This window comes from Solenopsis invicta, chromosome 5, assembly GCF_016802725.1.
Source record: "Solenopsis invicta isolate M01_SB chromosome 5, UNIL_Sinv_3.0, whole genome shotgun sequence".
NCBI lineage: Eukaryota > Metazoa > Arthropoda > Insecta > Hymenoptera > Formicidae > Solenopsis > Solenopsis invicta.
This window is the reverse complement of record NC_052668.1, coordinates 24,941,587-24,964,464: the sequence shown is the minus strand read 5'-3', so window position 1 is coordinate 24,964,464 and position 22,878 is coordinate 24,941,587. Positions and strand designations below refer to the sequence as shown.

The window sequence follows — 22,878 nt, the reverse complement described above, 5'->3', positions numbered from 1 at the left end:
TGGGCGGGAAGGTGGGGAGGAGAGGAGACGGCGGTCCGATGTGTGACCTTGCAGTGTTTGTAAACAGACACACGTTGCTGCCGCGAACTGTTACGGACGATCGCCATCGCGAAGAGCGAGCCACCCCGTTGCTGCCCGTCGTTTCCGCGCGTCGACGCGCGCCGTGCCCAACGCCATGGAAGTGGAGCCAATGTGCATCGTTGAGAACGAGACGGTGAGTGCGCTATTTTTTGGCGATACGCGCCTGACAATGTGCTCGCGCGTGACGCAAACCTGCCATGGGGAAAACGGACGAGCCTTGCGTGCGCGCTCTCGGCGGGATTACACCACATTGTGCAAAGAGGGCGCGCATCGGATTCATCGAGCTCGCGTCTCGCGCGTTCGACGATCGTGATAGCACGCGCGAATCGCAATTGTCCCGACACCCCAGTTCGCATCGATTGCGATCGCGGGCGAGAGGGGGAGTGGCGAATGGCGGGCGGGTGGTCGAGGGGGTTGCCGTCTAGCTGGCCGATATTTCGTTCATGCGGTCAAGCTGGCGCCTGACTCGGCTTGGCATTCTTCGCGACAGATCGCGCTACTCTCTGCACGGAAGTACTGTCTCTCGTCGAGCGATGGCGCTGCAGAAGTTTGCGGCTTCCGTCGACTCCGTCGAGATGAAACCGCGGTCGCGATTCAAATTGTTTTCCGATCGGCCATCGTCGAAGCATTAGCGTTATGTGCGACCGATTTTGCGAGTTCGTGTTAATTTCTGAAACTTTCTTTCTTGAAGAGTGTCGCGGGTAATGCGGTGAGCAACAAGCAAACGGGAGTGTCCCATTTCGAAACTTTCGCGAATCGTAGCGTTGTCGCTCGACATCTTGGACCGTGCGTTGCATCACGTTGCGTTCGAATCGCTCGTTCGAATGCATTTCGGGATCATTCGAAAGCAGATAATAAGTGTTTCGCGAAAGTCTCGCAGTGTCGTAAATGCACTGAACATTATGGTCTCATTAATTTCGAGATCTGTCCCGAGTCGGTCGTTTAGTTGGAGTAGTCACTTATTTCAAATGATTTCTTCGTCAAAGTGTGGCGGAAGAGCGCAAAGAATATACGATCGTCATTCGGTATGTGCACATATGTCGAATACATATTAGTTGTCCCGATTGCGTCTTTTTCAAACAATAATTTGATAATTATTTTTAAATATTAAGTATTAATGTAATAACTAAATAATAATTGTTATGAATATTATTATTAATTGGTATTATCAAAAGCACTTGTATCAAATATATAATTCGAGCATTTTTAATGATAATAGTCTAATGGGCTAATTTTCTAATTTTTAAATGGATTCTAAATAAAGCAAATTATCAACACTTTTATTAGAAAATATTTTTGAATTGGCTTTACAAAGAATTCCAAATTCTTTTATTCAATTAAAGTACGCACAAAAACAAAGAACAAAAAGAAATTTTTACTCATTGAAAATTTTTAAAAATAAAAAAATCTATTTTGTTATTTACTTGAAATTCATTCCTTGCCCTTCTATTTTTGTATAAAAGAATCTGATATTGGAAAACCAATTCAAAGATATAAAAGGAAAGTAGTTTAGGTATCACGTAACTTAGTACAAATTACAAAAGTGATTGAATTCATTAGTTGGTTAATGAAATTATAAATATTTTAGACTGAGAAAAAATTTGTTAAATAACTAAAATATTTAGTTTATTTCGATACATTTAATTTAAGATTGAATTGGTTTAGTTGAATGAATCTTGATTAAAATAATGGTTAACGTAATGGTCAATGATTGACGTAAATGAGCTTACTGTTTTTGTATAACCAAGTAATTGTTAAATCAATTCAACGTTTAGTTGAACATTTCTATCTAAATATTTTAGTTTTTTTAACAAATTTTTTTTCAGTGTAGTAAAATCGTTCACTTTTGTAATTTTCATCAAGTTATATGGATGCAATGCACAATCGACTTCCAGGGCTGTGTTTGCAAATATCACCCAAGTATTTTATCATTATTTTGTTCTTATTGTTTAGTGAATGTTAAAGAAAAATAAATTGAATGATAAAAATAAGTTTAAAAAAAATGTTAAAGATAAAATGATACACAAGGATGAATAAGTTAATATATTTTTTTAACTTGGTTAAGTTAAAGTTAATAGATTATAAAATTAATTTAGTCAAAAGTTTCACAAACAAAAAACTAACTAATTAAAAGTTACGTTAAGATTAAATTAATTTAAAAGTTAATTTTGAAAAGTATTCACACATTAAATTTGACATTTTTCTAAGTTAATTACGCCATTATAATATGACTAAAACCAGATTAAATATTTTATTTGTAAATTAAATTTAAATGAAATAACAAATATTGATTTTTTATATTAATGTATTTTTTTAATAATTTTTTTTGCTTTTTTACATAGACAAATTTTTGCTTTCGAGAAAAAGTTAATAAATTAAAATTGTGTTTTAAAAAATAATTAGGTAAAAGTTAAAAATTAAATTATTTACAATTAAATTGAACTAAAAATTATTAATTTTTTAGCTTTATCATTTAACTTTGAACTTTTTAACTAATATTAAATTTATAACCATTATAATATTTACCTTTTAATTTTAAATTATAACTTTTTAATTCATTCCTGATAATACATAAAGCCCATGGAGGCATTCTGTTGATGTTTCCGAACGCAACCCAGTGTTCGGAACGCTCGCATTGGGAACGCGATCGAGACGAACGGCTCTCGATTAGTCCGCCATCTTTCGATATCTCGATACTCGTAGTACCGTCGCTATCGATAGCTTTCGAATCACGGTCGATTATGGAAGGTGCCGCGGAACGCGTAGATTCGCTTGCGAACCGCTCCGTATGTCTTGCGACAATTACGCGTCGGAAGTGAGTTTCTTGCGTGCGAGTATCGATCGCGGGTGTCTCGTCGTGGCTTGGATTCCGTACGTCGCTCGAAATAGCGCATTGAGTGAGCTTTGCTCTGCCCCCGAGCTATCCTTGGTAGCGGTCGGCGGAAGGGTTAGTCGCACTTGGAGGTATCGTATTATTATTATGATACAATAATTATACTTTACTGGAACGCGCACGGTCTCTGCTAATGTATTCCCGAGAGAGAAAGAGAATGTTCCTTGTAAATATCAGTATCTGAATTTCTTTGTCTGTATAGCGTTGTAAACAATTTTATTCATAAATATATATAAATTATTAATAATTTGAGAAGTTTATGTAATTGGATTCCGGGCAATCCCTTCGATGCACAAATTCAAATTATTTTTTTGCAATAAATTATTAACATATTTCACAAAAATACACAAATAATGAATAATTTGACACGTTTTCAAAAAAAATTCTCATTTCTCTTCAGCTTTTATTTTTGTCCATGCAAACACATGGATCTGAATCAATAAACATTGGCGAGACAAAGTTTATCGTCGAGGCTTTTGTTTCCCTAGAGAAACGCTACCTAGAGAAACGCTAGCCAGAAGTTCGCTTCAAAGACCGAGAGCGCGAGTTTCAGTCGCTTGCGATCGTTGAACGGCGCAATTAAAATGGCGGGGCGCGCCTCGAGGAGGCGCCGCGCGGTGACGCTAGCGTCACCGGGCGCGCATCTGGCCGCGTCGTCGCCGCGAGCCGTCGCGGGCGCGAGCCGTGCGCGTCACGTCCCTGCCGCTCGAGAGCGCCTTTTGGCCCGTGAACTGCGCAGTTGACAGAGCCCGCACGACGCGTAGCACCGGTGAGTTTTCCCTCCAGATATTTTTCGCGCGGTGCCCGGCGTGCCTGCCGCTGCCGGCGTCGCGACGCCGTCCCATGTACGCCGTGGCGTCTCGCCCGCGGCTCCGTCGCTTCCGTTTTCGCGTCGGCCGACGTTCTGCATCCACAGCGAGAAACGCCTTATATGCACACGCGTATGTAACGTTTCGCGGCGCGGCACGGCGCCTTTCTTGCCGTCGCGTCCGTGTGTCGGTGTGCCGTCGCGACGCGTGCGTATGCGTGCGCGCGCTCGTCCTCTCTCTCTTTCTCCCTCGCTCGCTTCGCCGGTGAGGCGCGACGAAACTGAGACGCTCGCTCGGTCTCGTCCGAGACGATCGTAATTCATAAAGTGTCGCGACGTTTCCTCCGTCGCGACGCCGACGCGCCGCGCGAGAAAACCGGTCGATTTCGGAGCCCGCCGCGCCGCGGGCTTCCTCGTCGCCCACCCGCGACGCTACTGCGCAATTCAGACGCGTGTCACCGTCGCTCGGTCGCGTCGCGTCGGCTCCGCTGGTCGACTCGATTTTTGAGTGAACCGCCTTTTCGCGCGCGAAAAAAAAAACAGCTGCGAAACGCGTACGTACCTGGCACGTACGCCGTGTGTAATCGTGAGCTATTCTTGGAGCAAGGCGTTATGCGTGATACCGCCGCTTGTGCGTATTTGCAATTCGCGCAATTTTACGAGCTTATCTCGCAAAGGGTTTTTGTCGTCACTATTTTGTTGAATTGTTTTATTGCAAACGAGCTGAAAAAATATACGCGCACGCACGTTGCGCAAAGAGGCGCATGGTCAAGTTCCTTCGACACGATTGAATTATATTTAGAAAGGTCGTAATTGTATTTATACTTAGAGAGAGGCTACAAATGCGATATAATTATATTTGTTTAATAATTATTTATGATTTGGATACAAAATATATAAGAAGGGACCTAGGCTGAATAAGATACTTAATTTAGTTTAATTTAATTTTTACTTAATTTATTTTATACTGATAAAAAAAATTGTTAACTTTCCTAAACTGTTCACCTTGATTAAATTTCTTAGATTCAAGTATTTATGTATTTAAGTTAAATATATAAATGTTTGAAGTGAGAAATTAACTTAAATACATAAATACTTGAACTGAGGAAATTTAATCAAGTTATCAATTTTTTTTGAGTGTGGTTTTTAAAAATTTTAATAGTTTTTAAAAAGTAAAATAAATTATAAGTGTTTTATTCAAAAATTATACACACATACGCACACACACACACATATACATATATACATATCTATTTATTAATTTATTATGTATAATAGATACATTACCTGTTGATTGAATCATTACAGTAAAAAAATGTTCGTTAGAAAATTAAAATATTTAATCTGATACATTCAATTAAATATTGAGTTAGTTTAGTTAATCCTTGATTTAATAAATGTTAATGGTTGACATGAATAAACTATACTTTTTTATGCAACTAGATAATTAAATTGATCTAATATTTACTTGAACATATCGGACTAAATATTAGTTTTAGTTTTTTTACACAAAATAATTTTGCAGCTATTGACTCTTGAAAATATGAGATATTTATGCAAAATTAAATTTCTTACAAAAAAATTACTTTTCTGATCTTTTACACTCAGAAAAAAAAATAAATATTTTTTTGTGTGCGAGATTAGAAAAATAATTATTCAGAAAATTTGGTATAAAATTTCCATTTTTCAAGACTTACCAGTAATTTGTATTCGTGCGTGACACAAATACATCCAAGTAATTTTTCCGTAATTATAATTCTATTTCTGCGTTACTTATCAGTTTTTTTTTAATATGCTAACGTTTATTTATAGCTCGTACGCATCTCATATTATATCTCTATAAAATATCTGGATTTAATATGATAATGAATGTATCGGCCTTATCTATCGCATACTGCAGCATCGATTATTTCATGTCACTTGTCTTGTTGCCTTTAGCTTTGTTCAATGCCATCCGTATGGACTTTTGCATCCTTGCAATTAGAATTTACATTGATTTATTTAAACTACCGTACAAATTAGTTTCATAACATAATGAATTAATACAAAAGGATTTATAGACGTTTCCTATTTTTGAAATATGGAATTGTATACTTTTTTTTGAAAGACATTTTTCAAAAAAATCCATCTGTATGGATTCTTGCAGCCTCGCTATCTGGAAATTTATATTGATTTCTTTTAACTACCGTGCAGTATAAAACAGTTTTATAACGTAACAAATTAATATATAAAAGGAATTACAGACGCTTATTATTTTTGAAATGCGTAGAATTGTATGCTTTTTCTTGAAAGATACATTTTTCAATGCCATCTTCTTATCCCTCAGAAATTTACATTGATTTTATTGACTACCGTGCAAAATAGTTTTTAACGTATCGAATTAATGTAAAAGGATTTTTTATAGACGCTTATTATTTCTGAAATGTGGGATTGCGTGTTTTTTTCTTGAGAGAGACATTTCGTCTTTTCTCGTTTAATGCAATTGTTGCGATTCATAATAATTTCTTGCTGGCATGTTTATTCTGAGAAGTCGAGAGGTTGATAGAGAGACGGAGGTTTTTGCGAAAGTTTCGTCAAGGAAAAGATTTCAAATTTGATGAAGGATCCGTGACTGGAAAGACCGGCGTACTAGCTTTCAAATAGTTCGTATTACATTGCGTTACGAGGAAATCCACTGAGCACCATCTCGGTTAGTTGGGAAGTAATTGAGGTTCGTAGGCGAAGGCGTTGGAGGCAGTGCGGCGTCTTTTAACGAATCCGCGATATTTCCTTCGTATCACGTCCTTGGAAACAAGGTTCGCAATCTCGTGTCCGAGCGGGGAATTACGATTGTACGTGATCGTCCGTTGTCCTTCGTGCATTTCTTCGAGCATCGTCGGCGATGCAAGATGCAAGCGTTGTGCGCGCGCGCGCTATATGAAACGCTTCGATGCGCACTGTAAAAACACACTTAATCGAAGTTGTGATGAGGGAACGTACGCGAAAGAAGGGAAACGGATGAACCTTCGCGACATAGCCACACGCTTTGCATAATTTCATCATTGTTAGAGTGTAGTGTGACTCTCACACAAGTTGTCGATTTGAATTGGGGATGAGAAGTAACGAGTTAAAAATAACGACCGTTACTTTTGTTTTGTTTTTATAATAAATGATTTGGTAATAACGTTACAATTTTTCATAAAGGTAATGGTAACGCCACGGTGGGAATTAGAGGTGAAAATTACTGAAAAACTAGAAACTTTGAGAAAAAAAAAAGTTTTTAATAGAAAAGTGTTTTACTCGAATAAATATTTTTCGACATTTAACGCTGTATTATTGTTCTAGAATTCAGGTTTTGCATTCATTTAAAAAGTTTCTATTTAAAGATAGGTGTAAACAACCAAAATGTAGTACAACGATTAAATGACGATGGATATCTGTGATAGAGATCGTTGTCAGTAGGAAATGAATTCAAAGCTTATGTTATTTGAACAGATATCTTTCCTTAGTGTTTATTTAATCATTTGAACTACAAAAACATTAAATAATATCGAAATAACATGTCACACATGTATCAAACGTTTCAACAATAAGTATAAAAAAGGTCAGTTTTTTATGGCATAAATTTAAAAAAACAGCAGCTTTTTTTTAAATTATAAAAACTAACTTTTGGACTCGGTTTTTTTACGCCGAATTTAAAAATATCTATTTTTTTTTATTTCTAGTTAAAAATGTCATTTTTGACAAGTAACTTGTCAATAACATTATACGTTATTCGTTGAAAAAAAATGACTAGTTACTTGACTCGTTACGTAACAAACAAAAGTAATGCGTTACATTGACTCGTTGCGTAACGAATGAAGTTACGAATTAGTAATTTTCAATGAGTAACACGTTATAGTAACGAGCTAATCAAAAGTGACTATTACTCTCTTGACCTTACCATTACCATTATGGAAAATTGTAACGTTATTACACCGAAAAAAAACAATATCAAATATTAATATAAAATTAAAATATATTCTCTCTAAAAATCAATGTTTTATATGTAAGCAAGAAATTATATTCTTGCTTATGCATATATGAAATAATGATAATTTTATATATAATTTAATTTTTTTTTACTTTCATAATTTTAAATTTTAGTAAAATATTGTATTTTTATTTTAATATAGTATAATAATCCGTTAAAAAGCACGATATGATCATTTTGATAATAGTAATACGTATTAAAAAATTCTCATTTTTTTTTGTTTTAAGATATTTTCTATCTTTTTCTCAATTCGTGAAAATTATTATTGAACCATCAGAATACTTTTTTACGAAACTGTACAAAAATTTTTTTATGTATGTAAATCACGTCTGTTTAAAACACTACGTAATTTTTTTTCCACGTTTAACAATTCGAAAATATGGATATTTTCCAAGCAAGAATGTTTTTTTTTGTGTACCAAATTATATACAAAGTATTAACAATAATGTACATTAACAAAAAATAAAGCTATTTATTGTAACTCGTTACTTTTCATTCTTGACTTAAATATTGTCTATACCTGACAATTGACAGACCATTTCGGTATTATTGTGATATGTGAAATCTCGATTTCGTATTATCCACAAAATGTTCGTAACAATAAAAGCGTCCGGTAGCTCCAAGCAACATCTTGCGCATGAAATATTCCGAGATATCGTATTCATTGAGTTATCTAACATCGTCATCATCTCTCTCTCTCTCTACCGTTGAATTTTAGTGGAACTTTAATGTCCCTTGTCGCGGACGGCAGTCCCGGCGATTGTCGGTATTGCGAGCGTTATCGTTCTCGTTATCATTACCATCACCGGTGGTACGGCTTTAGGGTGCTGCTACTGCTGCTGCTGCTGCTTCTACCGCAGCACCGAGCATCATCACTCTGGCAGTAACGTAACAGAGGATCCTCGCGTTCTCAACGCCGTCACTCGTTCCGCGCTCGTATCTCGACGAGCCAGGTTATCACGAGGAACGCTCCAGATGTTGCACAGCATTGTGCAAAAGAACCTCTCGCTGGGCGCAATATCTTTAGCGCAATATGTGGCGGTGTTACCGGCTCTAATAAGTATTATATAATGCTTCATTTGAGATAGAGTTTGCGATACATCTAATTCATCAGCGAAATTTATGGAAGTCTTAAGCTTTATCCTCATCCGTTTTATTCTTAGTATCATTGGAAAGACTTCAAAGTACACTAAAACTTATCTTATGCTTATCATTATGAATATTTAAAGCTATGCTTAGATTGTAAGATTTTTTCTTGTTGTTTACAAAAAAAAATTTAAAGAGATTCTTCAAAAAAAAAAAAAATAAGTAAATAGGAAACAAATTGTAATGAATGAGAAAAGAAGTAACAAATCTAATTTAATTTTTTAAATAAGATATATGAGAAAGATTCTCAAGAAATGAAACAAATTCTTATTTATTTTATTCGAAATAAATCTTTTTCAAGGAGGAAATCCATACACTACGAGGCAAAGTCGTTGTGATTCTCTTACCTCATATCTATTTCTCATACTTTCAAAGTTGTGCACTTCTATACACTTCTTGTAAGCACAGTACATTAAAAAATGTTCTAAAGAGTAGCAGACAAAGTATATTAAATTCTTTAAAGGATTTATGGTACTTTTCACTCGTTCTCTCATATTTGCCTTACGTGTATCAACATATCGTTTTTTGCTTTTAGAGGAGAAGAATGTAATATAGCATCTATTTTTATTTTATTGAATAACTTTGTTAATAATTAATACTTTATATTGAATTTGGAACGATTATATTCGTCAATGTATTGTTTAACAGATTCTGAATTTAAAGCAATGGAATATTTATTACTTGGAAAATGATTTATAAAAATGCCACGTACTACGTAATCGATGGAAAAAGAAAAAAAGTGATAATATGGCTTGATATACAAATATATTTAAAAACTTGATTTAGAAAACACAGGATCTTGTTACAAAATTATATATTTTTAATTTTTCATTGTTTTTAAAATTTTCCTACTTTTAGAATTTTCAGAAACATTAGAGATATCATTCTATCCTTGCTTAATATTAAACAACAAGGATAAATTGATATTTTTAATGTTTTTGAACGCAGTCTTTTAAAGTGTGATAATCGATTCATCCAAGAAATATTTTGCTATAATAATTTCACTTAAAAAGCTGTATTAACAAAATTCCATGTTATTATTTGCATAACTGGAAATATGTACAGCCAAATAAAAAGTTAAATCTCAAACAAATCTCGAGTGTACATACATTCGTGTGATAATACGCTCAAGTTTAAAAACAACGAGAAAGTACGTGTAATTAACTGCTAAAATGTACATTGAAAAAGTTTCGAAGTGCTTAAAAGTAAAAATAACAATTGTCAGCTACTGTGCATTGGCATATTAGCACTACTAAAAAATGTCGGGCTACTAAATGAATAATTCTATAAGCAATCGTTACAATTTGTCATCTAATAAAAGAGATGACAGCCATAACATTCACAGTAGTCATAATATCTCCTCTTCTAAATTTTTTTTATAAATCTTCTCATGAAGCTTTTGCGCGCTGTATTTGTTTCGTGTACACAGTTTCGGCGTTCGATGAAGAATCCACATAATCGAATCGCACGGTGTGCAAAGTGCATCGGACGCGGTTCATTGTCTTTCGAGTCATCGCGACGCAAGATATTGAATCATTCTTATTTTCGTTAACATGCGTATTGGCCTCGGTCGATTGTGGTATCTCCCATCGACGTCAACGGCGGAGAAAATATTCGTCTCGAGATATTCCGAGATATTATTCCTCTCTGTCGTCAGGATCTACGTCCTCCCTCGCGCAGATGCGTGTGCTCTTTACGTCGTTGACTTTCATAAATTATTGTCTGCGACGTGGACGAATGCGATCGCATAAATCCAATCGCGCTCTCTTTGTCTCCTTATCAGCGTCGTGTGTGCGAGCAGGAAAACGTACGTTCGCTCTCTATATATACTGTTCTCGCTGTACACTATGGTACAATATACCGAGCCGTGTGCAATTTTATCTTGATATCTCAAAGAAATTTTAGGCAAAGTATATGGAAGTACATAGCTCCGAGTCTAATCAAATCGGAGTAGTGAGGCGTGCCACGTTATCGAGACTGTCGCGCGAAAGAGCCTTTGGATCACATCTCATGTATTTATAAATTCTTACGAAATTGAGTCAATTTATGAATTTTTTAATTACCGCACTTTTATTTACCGCAGGATTTTTTTACGTAGGTGCAACGAAGATTGTGCCTTTTTATTCTAATTTTATATCGGTATTCGAACGTATTTTCGTCGCGATTCGCAACGGAATACGCGCAACGGGGGAGGGGGGGGGCGAAATTTACGTGATTTTGGCGCTCACGCAATGATTTCGCTCGCACCAGCCCATTGTACTCGCGAAACATCCCCGTCCATTGTTGTACATAACGTCGCTGGAGCAGCGGCGCGGCTGGAAAATTACGAGGGAGCTTTCTCCGCCTCTTTCCGTGCCTCCTACTCTCTTCCGGTTACGCTAGTCGGTACGAACAATGACCTGGAAAAGCTCAAGAAAGCTTTAAGCCGCGGCTGTACGCTCTCTGAGGCCAGCTCTCCGCGGCTTTGTCGTTGCAATTCGAAATGGCAAGAAGGGAGAAAAAAAACTTATAGCGCTACAAAAATACCGCTCGTAGAACTACTGCGATAATAACAACGTGTGAAAATCAAATGGCATCTTTATGAAGCGAGAGTTAATCGTATATATAAAGCTCGAAAGTCTGGTTTATATCTGTCGTTATCCGCACGAAGATCTTCGGCGGAACAGGATTTAAAGAATCGCAAACATTTTTTACTTCGAGAAAAATATTACCAGATGTTTAAAGCGTCACCAAAGTTCAACTCCCCTGGAGGTCGAAATCCGCTTTAGCGTTCTCGAAAATTGCCGCCGGGTGGCATTGTAACTTCCGTGAAAGCTTTCTCTCTTTCTCTCTCTCTCTCTCGTTTATGCGGATCGTTAAAAAGTCTTACGTACTGCGAGCTAAACACGAGTTTCGAATGCGAGAACCGACGAAAATAATTCTCTGTTCGAGACAGATAAGAGCGACGGTGCCATCCGAGGGGAAAATGCGCGCGACCGGACCGAGCGAACCGGTGGATTGTGCAACCATCGAATGGAGGTAGTAATAAGGTCGTGGGCACGGTGAATCCGGTAACTCTTGCACCGCGCATTCACCGCCTGCCCGTGCTTTATTATCGTGAGTGACGCGCGGGACGCGAGAGAGTATGCGCGTGTATTCACCGTGCGGCGCATTGTGAAATCTTGATGGGAACTTACGTAAATCGTACACCGTAAATTCAGCGTTTACGCGCACGACGAAAATTAAGATTTTACGGCGGGTTGGCGCGCCCGGGCTGAAGTCTTTACACCCGCGGACTTTATATCCGCATGAATTCAAATCGGAGAATTTTTTAATCAAAGTCGCCCCCTTTAGCGCTTGTGGGTTTTTTGTTTTTCTTTTGTTTTTTTTTTACGAGGCCCGAAATATAATATTGCGGCCGGGAGCGTTTCAAGTTTTCGGTGTCAAAGGAGCTTGCCGCGACAATAAATTAGCGTTAATCGCCGCGGAATGATTATAAAAGTTTGGACACGCGCGAAATTTCTTCCGTAAATCATTTCGCAAAAATGAGAATTCAAGACGAAAGAGTAAAGCGCGGAAAGTAGCGGGCTTTTACCTCGCGACCACCATGGTAAAACGTTCCTATCCCTCACTTACGTCTACTTTGTTCCATTTCGGTCCACTTTAGTCCAATTTGTCTAACGTCCATTTTCCGCCGAGCGCCTTAAACAGGGCAAGAAAAAAATAGTAGAGCCAACTAGAAGTGCCTCTTGCACGCGCGTCTTTCGCGAATGTCCGGCTTCGCCTCCGGCTTCACGTCCGTAGTATTCTCAGGATGTTCCGTGTTAAAGGAGTAAAAACACATGCGCGCACAAAGAAAAGCGACAGAAGATTGAAGGGCGAGGAAAGAAATTGCGAAACGCTCTGGCCCCAACAGACCTGATTACTAAGGCAATTAAAATTAACCATGCTAATAAAATCGTGTCAAACGACGCTGAAATTCGAGAGGGTACTCGAGCGTGAAAAACAGATAATCCCGGAAGTAGAGCGGAGAAGATGAGTGGGTCCAGTGTGGGTGATTCGAATCACGAGTGTATGAGGAAGAAACGGCGCGGCTAAGAGGAGAATAAGAGAGAAACGGTTGCGGAAAGCGCAGAGAGAGTCAACGGCGAATATTCTATTTGAGAGAGAGAGAGAGAGAGAGAAAGAGATCATGCTGGAAGAGGCTGCGGGAATAATTTGGCTAATAATGAAAATTAATTGCGAGCACGCTTTATGCCCCTTCGAAATTCGAGAGTACCGTGGCAGTTTCGAAAAAGCCGACGGTGTAAAAGACGACGGTGGGTGGAGCGCGGCGGCGGTGGCGCGATCGTAATTAAAGAGTTTTCTCTCGAAAAACGATCACCTGAGACTCGTTCGGTGGAACGCGCGAGGTAGGAATGCAATCTAATGAATGGCTTTTGCCCGGGGTTTTAAATGACTGGTAACCGTAAAGGAGAGCTCACGTCGTTAACTCGATTTTGCAGCGTAATATAATCTATCCGCACTTTTCGTTATTAATTATCCCGCTGATCGACGAGGAACGTTTCTTCTTCTGATTTTACGACGGCTATTCGGGCCAAGATTAAGAAAAACTGGTGGGTTCGAGCTCTTCGTTTTGCAACGAGCTTAATTCCCGATGGAATAAAGTAATAATTTGGCAGAGACGGACAGGGAGATGTGCGGAGAGAGAGAGAGAGAGAGGGGGGGGGGGTAAATTCCTGAAGGAATAATATATTGGAAGATTTAAATGATGGAGATGATAATGCTTCTTTGCAGAAGCGACCCGAGACTTATTTATATTTCACAGTAATCCTTGAGCAGATTTCGGGCAAAGTGAATTTTTCAGGTGTTCTGCATTTACTTACAAGACCGAGCGAAATTTTAATAAAGTTAAATGGATTTGGGTCTTGCAGCAAAACCAGTTTACAGCGAGGAACATTTACCTTGTTTTAATTTATAATGGTGGAACGGCCTCCTGTGCGTATATACACGTGCTTCTATACGGACACGTAATGCCAGAGATTTCTTTAATTGAATTTTTGCTTTATGAAATTGTAATTATATAATTTGAATTTTTAGATCGCGATATTATAAACATACGTACGAAAAGACTTTTTATTTATTCGCAGTAGAGTTTCGCGAAAATTAAGTTTTCCCGTAAAACGTCCGGATTTCTCTCATTTTAATTTTATGATATTTAATATTACATATCTTTATGGCGGAGCTTCAATTTAAAATTCTGTTACTAAACGAAATTCATAAATAGAAATAAATTGAGAGCATATATGATTTTATCATCTGTTTTCTCTTCTAGAGCTTGGTTAATTGGAAAGGTTATTTGGAAAGGTAAAACGTTGAATCGCACAAGAATTATAAATCGTTCGATAACAGTACATTTCTGAACTATTAAAATGCATTTCGAAGAATTTGTCATTGATGCATGTAGCGGAAAGGTCGGGGACGCTACGTAGTAGATTCACAGCAGAAATTTAATACTCCCGCGAGAGTAACATTGACGTTGATATCTCAAATTATCGTTAACGGACGTCAGTGCATTCGGCCCGAAGGCGTAAAGGTGATGGCAGCGGTGTGAACCGTGTCGCTGCATCTCTGCTGCATATTGTGCGCAATATGCTTTACGGGCATCCGGTTCCCGGTGCGGCGACGTAGTATCGGGCATCCGGTTCGCCGTGGCGAGACGACGTTAAGGGTTCCCATTGAAGCGTACCTCGGCTTGATTAATGTTAAAACGGTACATGCAGGGAACTTTAAGTCCGACCGTCGGACGCCATCGGGTTTTCTTTTTTTTTTTTATACCTGCTTTTAGTATATAATTCCTCTTAGTCTTTTCAAGTAATAAAAAAATCTATTTTTTTATACACGTTGAAGCACGTGACCGATACGAGTGCAGAAAATGTATCCATAAAAGATAATGACATTTTACATCGCTGCTTTTAGGGCAAATACGTTTTTTCTAGATGGGTTAGCTTCCGCAGAAAAAAGCATACGCTACGTCTGGAAGTGGCGTGAAAGCGTTGTATGCAGAAGGGCTTACGGTATAAAATTATAAAGTGGGATATCTCTATATTTTGCTTTTATGACAAAGGACTATTTCTCCCCTCCCCCCCCAAAAAAAAAAGATATTTTGATGTAATCTTGAGATTATCTATTATCTAAGAAATTATTAGACGTTGCACTCATTTTCGCATAATACAATCCTTATGCGACGGGAGAGATTTTGCGTGCGTGTTGGAGCTCGGTAAAAATCTAGTTTTCCATGTTCTTGAATCGCAAAACATAGGTGATGCACTAACAGACTTTTTTTTCCCACGCAAATGTATATTAGACAAATTAAAATCAGTATTGCCTTGACGAAAACTCGCACTCCGGCAGTAGGGCCGTGTCCAATTTTCTGTAACGGCATCAAGTAATCGAGTTGCAGATAACTGAAATTACTTTTTAAACGAGAAACATTGCCTCGCATGTGTTTTTGCTGATAACGACGGAAAACATCGGAGAAAAATTTCATAAAAGTTTACATACGCGCGACGACGGCGCCTTATGTTTCACCTTCGATAGTTGTGACGACCGTTAAAATCGCAAACGCCATAAAAATGATATTAGCTCGGCACTTGAATGCGCGAATTCGCTCGTTTTCATATGAACGGAAAAAAATACTGTGAAATTTATTACATATTTTTATTTTACGATAGTACATCAATGAAACATAAAATGTTCCATAATGTCACGTAGGCTGTCAATGAAGAACGTGCATATGTTGTAGGAACGGTATCTCTGTAGTAATTCCAATTTTATAAAATTGATTTACTATTCAATGAGACATGTTTTTGCATCTGCTATTTCAAAACAAGGAATGATACACTTTATTTTAATGGGGATGCAAATTAGATTTTAAAGGTTTTAATATTGATTTGTGCATTTAATGATAATTGTATAAAATATATTCATATTTAATTCCATTCGTTTCTCGTTTTCAAACCTTTTATGACGTGGAAAAATATCTCATATAATCCATATAATTACTTAATTGGGATGCAAAGATTGCGTAAACAAAGGCGCGTTTATAATTGTTGGATGTACTTTATGAAAATTCCAACGATAATTTTCTATTTGATACCCTGTTTACTGTTGTATTATACTCGTGCTCGTACTTGCTCTCCGACGAGAGGACGGGAATCGTAAATGGTGGTTGCAAAATTCCGGAAACGGGCGGATTGTTTTCTTTGCTGATCGGATATACGTCGATCAGGTTGTCGTCAATGGATTGTCGTACGCAGAAGAAGGAAACGGAATTAGAGTATGCTCGCGGGCGCGTCTGTGGCGCAAGTATGCGACGCACACGATGGAGACAGGGAAGTAGACGGAAATGTCAGTGTCAGCAAACGTCTGACAAGTTTCGGAAGAGTTTATAGCCACGGATCATCCTTGTTCCATGATGGAGATTTCATATGGTCGTAGAAATCTTCGTCGATTTATTATACCAACTCTGAGTTACACCGAAAACATTGTTTCTCAATTTATGAATTCTTTTCTTTATAGCAATCTCTTCTAAGATAGGCACCAAGAGGATTTTCTTGACTTCAGTGAGAATGCTAAAGGATATATTCGTAGTAGATGTTTTTAATTTTTATAAGGATATATAAGTGAGACGAAATTTTTTTATAGGATTTTTTGGCTGATTTTCCACGAATATAAAATCAAATGTTATTTTGAATTTTATCGGAACGAAATATTGAATATTATTGGAGCACACTATTTTCCATTGATTATGAAGATTAAAAGCGCATTAATGAAAACAATTATACTTAAGTACACGACTTTCGAGATTTAACAAAAATTAGAGTAAATATAAGGCTAATGAGAGTCCGTTAATAAAAATTATAAATACTGAAATCTTGAAAACATACATGTTATCTGAAACGATTAATTCTTCGAGCCATTTTTTATTATTCTTTTTATTTCGCTCATTAATTAAGGTTTATTTACGATATTTAAAGTTTTACGTACTAAACACACAAAACACTGCATTCGCTGCAATAAATGTAAAAATTCTGGGATATCAGAAATAATTTCAAAACTTTTATTTTTAGCATGTAAACATTAATTGGCAATTTATTAATAACAAACATAATAGATTGTATATATCCGTTGTTAATAAATTGCCAATTAATGTTTACTGTTCAAAAATAAGGTTTTAAAAAATACCTTTTACATGCATATTTTTTACACTCACTGTTAATTACAACGATTAATTGCTGCAAACATCAAATGAAACACGCTCTGCATAGAATGTTCAAAAGTTTGTTAAAAATATATATTCTTAGTTTCAAAGTATGTTTTAGAAAAAAAGAATATATTTTTATTCATTAAGAATATGTGCAACAGAAAAAAATTAGTATCAAACCAACAATTTATTTCTGTTTCATATACATATAAGCAATAATACCAATTCTTCTTGAAAGAATTTATAATTTTAAACAAACATAATTTACTATTATAAAGAAATATTGTTTTTTTATGTAAACAAATTATGTCTGTTTAAGATTATCTAATTCTTTCAAAAAGATTACATGGCAATAATTATTTACATTCACACGAACCACCATATTTAAGCTTATTATGAATAATATATGTCTAAAGCTATTTCAATGCTATGTATTTTTCTCGCGAGTATCGATAATTAATACGAAACGTAAAATATTCATGCAATTTTTACTTGATGCAAGGAATGGCTCTTTGCCGAATATTTTATATCTTCCTTCATTCGCGATTTTTTGAAGAAAATATTTATCATAGACTAAATGAGACACCTTTTATTTTTGTCTAGCCACAATTTGCAATTAACGCGCGTTCTCTCATGCTTTCTTTTGTAACTTTTAAAAATTTTATTCTTTGAAATGACGGAAAAAAAAGAGAAAGCAAAGCAATTTGAACTTACATAATTTTGCATCAAATATGAAGTGTCTCAGAACAGATCGTACTATCTTTTATTCGTTCAATTAAAAGTTTTTTTAAAACCCGATATTCGTTATTTTCTCTAATATTTACTTACGATTATTAAATTTATTATATTTTTGTTTAAGAATTAATTGGTTTTTTCAAAACTCATTGAAAAATAATCTGCTTACATTTTAAAAAGTTAAATCGGCAAAATTTTCCAGCTTGAAATTCCGAGATTATTTTATTATTTAATTATCATACACAGATTTTCACTGCGAAAAGGCTGACTGTTTCGAAAAAAACAAAAAAATACATGGCTGACAGATAACTCAATATTCCTCAGATATCACATAAAAGATATTACATTTGTTAACGAGATGTTTACATCCATATCGTTGTCTCGTCATTGCAATACATTACGATACGTAAAAAGCAATATGCCCACAAACAATTCGCGTATTCGCTACGATTTACAGACCGTTGCGTTATCCTTCGCGCGAGAATTTTGAAGTTGACGGTTCGCATTTTTTTTCCGTACGGGAATCAATTTCAATTATCTCGCACAATGACGTGATGGAAAAAGGGGCTGTGGATCGGAGAAAGGGGAAAAGCTCGGTGGCCAACAAGCAGGTGGTTAGGGTCAGTTAAAAAAGCCGGAAGTGCCCGGGAAGGAGGAAAGAAATGGGATTCGGGAGGAGATTTAATATCAGATAAGATTGAGAAACCCGGGCCAGGTAAACAGCGGTCCTAAAAGGAGGCAGAATTTGTTGAACATGTATGCATATCTAAAGGCCGTGGTATGTGACAACCGTGCTCAAGGGGCGTGTAAATTTTAACAGCTCGTCGGCAAGATGTGGTGAACGCGTGTCGTGTCTGTGTGTCGTTCACCATTCTCCCAAGGCATTGCGAAATTGTTCCTCCAGGTAATTATTCCGCGTTGAAATCGTTTCCACGCGGCGCGGCCGCCCGTTTTTCGTTACGAGGCGAAATGAAAGCCGCGCGAAAATGCATCTCGCGAAAGTGTACGCGCGCCGTTTGTTCGTTTGACTTCGGGGCAGTTTGTATGCACGACAAACGTATACTTTGCATAAATAATATCCTCGGGCAAACAGAACTGCGGGGTAAGAACGACCGCGTGATACTGTGACTTGTCTCGTAATAATGTATACAATAAAGGAAACGTCAAGAAAATGCGCGAATTTATAGAGAACCTGTTTGCACCGAAGAACGTGGTTTGCAAATAATTGTAACACATTTTGCTATTACGGATATATTATTTCATATTTTATGTTCCGCGTGCAAAATTATGCTTAAATATTGTATTAAGAATAAGTTTTCTAATAAAAGTCGAGTCTCTTTTTTTCAAAGACTGAACATATATTAATATAAAAAATTTAGGTAGTTTAAATTAAAACATTAATTTGTCGAATTAAATATATATTTTAATAAATATCTTAAATTATAATTAATATTAATGTTAATATTTTATTTTTTGTTTTTTGGTTTTATTTTCATAATTAATTTAAGCATTATATTATCATATAATTTTAGTGTTATTTTAGTATTGGAATAAATATTAACAAGGTATAGATCAATAAATTTTGAATTATTTTGATCGGCTGGGTATTATTATTTATTAGATCAATTTTTTTAAATTTTTTCTATAACTATGTTATGTAGATTTAATTATATAAAGGGGAAAAATTTATTTATTTATTTAGCTTTTATGCAGTGAGAAAAAATTTTTTGTAATTTAAGTAAATATGTTACATATAATGTGAATAGTACTAATAATATATTTACTTGAATAATTACCAAAGCTTTTTTTTCACTGTACTTATTTTTTCTGATTGTTAGATCAAATGAACGTCATATCAACTTCGGAATATTTGAATATATGAATAAAAATAAACGGAATTAAATTATGCAGGTGATAATGTAATATTGTAACTCGACTTATTTTCATGTCTAAATCTTGCTGAAAGTAAAATTAAATTAAAAATTTTGCTATATGCACTGAATAAAAGAGTTTAGTTGTAATAATTTAAGCTTCGGAATAATTTCGATTAAATGTGTTTTGTTATAATATCAAATGTTTAATAATATTTAATAATTTGATAGTTATTAATTTAATAGTAACCAAACATAGTATTCAATCGATTACTAACGGTTACCAAACGCTTGCTAAATATTATTAAACATTTGGTTATGTTACCCAAACATTTAATTTAAATTATTACACCACAGTTCAATAACTATCTTTAATTCTTGAGCCGTGGTGAAATAATTTCAATTAATCGACTACGTTCAGGCTTGATTATTATTATCGTATTATTTTTTCCGTGTAGGGAAGGAGGGAAGGAGAGAAGGAGAAAAAGGATTAAGGCGACTATCACGTTCGCGTTTCGTAGTTCTTTTGCTCAATTTTGCATACAGACAGATTCTGAGGTTACGATGACGATAAAACTCAAAGCTGAATAAAACTGCGAAGTGGACAGTTTGTCAGGCATCGTTCGCTATTATATCCGCGGATATTGAATAACGCTCATTGCACTTTTGTGACCGCGAGAAAGAGGGGATATTGGCGAGACAGCGATTGCTCATTTCGCGTTTATGATCAGCGGGGAGGGGAGGGGGAGGAGAAAATCTTGGCGGAGAGGATTTCATTCCCGAGCTTTTCATCGAAGCGGACCCCCTCCCGCAGCCGCCGCGGCTCCTCCTCCTCTTCCTCTTCCTCGGCGACACAATGAGCTTTTGTTTCCATTGAAAACGACACCGCCGTGTCTCGCTCAAGATATTAATCGGGGCGAAACTCGGGGCGCGGATCAAGCGGCATTATGGCGGTCGCGTGTACGTGCGTACGTGAGACCGCTGCTCGATTGAATCGTAAATTACCCCGCGGCGAATTATTCATGGTGCGCTCGCGCGCGCGCTTTCGTTTCGATAGGTTGCGCGTAATAATCCCGGCCGCGTGTTTTGTAGCGCGTCAATTTTTAATGCCGTCTCGGCTTCTCGCGCAAGATTTGTCACCGTTGCGCTCTGCCCTCTCCCCCCCTCCTTCCCCCCCGCGTAAATACACTCGCGGCGCGATCATTAATCATGAACAACTCCCGGTAGAATTATTCACTGGTCTCCCCCGGGCAGCTGGCAAAAGCCGATCGGCGGCAAAGCCGCGGGTACAAAATGAATTGATTTTATGGCTGATCTCTCTATTTTGGTGGGCGCGCGATTCTCTCAATCGCGTTAGAGAGAACCGCGTACAATGATACCGTTTTGCTCCTGGCTCGTTAACATTCACCGGGTGACGAATTTTTGCCGTAATTAACGACGTCCTTTCATTTGCAGGAGGGATCTCGCGGTGATCGGAAAGAGGGGGGCAAGAGGGGACGCAAGCCTGGAAGGAAGGCGGCGGACAAGGCGGACATGAAAGCTAAGCTCGGTAAGTAGCTACGTGAAGGATACTTGTTGACATCCTAGGCACCTGCCTCAACATTTTGCTCTCTCGCCGCTGTAACGACGCGATTTTATCGGTGATAAATTGTTTATCCTGGTCGCGATTTAAAACTAACGCTGTCCTCGTTACGATTCGCATTTCTACGCGAAATTGTTTTCGCAAATTGGATTAGTGAAATAATTTGGAATCAGTAATTAAGTAATTATCATTAAAATCCATTAAATAATGCATAAATATAAATTGCATCGACGGGTTGTCATTCGTACACGCGTTACTCATTAATCACTATCTAATAATCATAAAATGAAACGAAGTTATTACCTTTGTTAGAACCGCTTCAGTAGTGTAACATATGTTAATTTATTCAATCAAAATTGTAATAAAAATACAATTATTTTATGATAAATGGCCGATAATTTAATTGTGATTGATCGATGATTATTTTTACGATTTGTTAATCGATGATAATAGAATATTGATCAATATTTTATTGCAAATCATAGGTCATTGATTACTTAAAATGCAGCGGCAATACTTAAAATGCAACCGCAATCAATCGTCGATTCGATTGCGTTCTGCCCATCTCTGTTGTCCGATATTTTAATTGGCTATACGGATAACACAATAAATTATATAGTGATGAACTTATTGATTTTATGCTGATTGATTGCGATTGGAAATTATTATTTCGCGAGAATGCGCCGTTACAGATTTTCGATAGAATCGTTAGTTCGTTTGAAAAGAAAGAAAAAAGTCTTTTCGTAAAAATATTATGTTAAAGTTAAGGATGAAATTGATAAAAGAGACAATGACGCGAGTGGAGGAAATTGTCTGCTGGTCTGATTTTATCTATCCGGCGTCTGGCCTCGTCACAACAAGTCTCTTTAATCGAAAGTGCGAGAACTCGTGTAAAATGGAAAATAGCGCGTTCTACGAGACAATGAAACGGACGTACAGGCCAGCGAATATCGGCCATCCGTTGCGCTCTGGCTTTACGCGCGTGCTCGTCGACGTGTCGACATTTATCGCGACATTCTCTTGATTAAAATGTTCGATCGGCGCGTCGCGACGGCGACAAAACGCGTCCTTTTCGCGAGGATGGAAATCGCGCATCCACCACTTGCTGCGCGGCTTGTCGTTTCGCGCAAGATGGCGCGAATCGTCGGTAGAAACGTCTATCTCTTTCGCGAATGAATATTTATATACCGGGCCGGTCCCGCAGCGGTTTCCCGATACCCCGACGAACGAGGATTACCGACCAGGCTCTTGCCGTACAGTTATCGTTCGGCTATTTTGCAATTCCACCATTCCGCCACTGCCGCCGCGGAGGAGCTCTTGCGGGGTAACAAAAGCGGGAAGAGAAAGGTGGTGGAGGAGGAGAAGGAAGAGAGCGTTGGGCGTCGAAACTACTAACCCGCCATCGCCGTGGCTGGTTGCTGCATGGACCAGCAGCGAGTAATTTCGCGGGGTTATTTCTGGAACGCGCGCATGGTCCTCTCATTCGGAAACGGGGAAACTTTATA

The 22,878-nt window shown here is 37.3% G+C and overlaps 1 protein-coding gene across 1 annotated transcript in view; it reads left to right on the top strand.

The window, feature by feature from the left end:
• Positions 1-43: 43 nt before the first annotated feature.
• LOC105195265 (REPTOR-binding partner) overlaps positions 44-22,878 on the top strand; it is a 29,470-nt gene continuing 6,635 nt past the window's right edge. The window contains exons 1-2 of the mRNA XM_011160629.3: positions 44-214; positions 21,247-21,340. Coding sequence (XP_011158931.1) covers positions 176-214; positions 21,247-21,340 — 133 coding nt within the window. The 5' untranslated portion in view covers positions 44-175. The remainder of the gene's footprint in view (positions 215-21,246; positions 21,341-22,878) is intronic.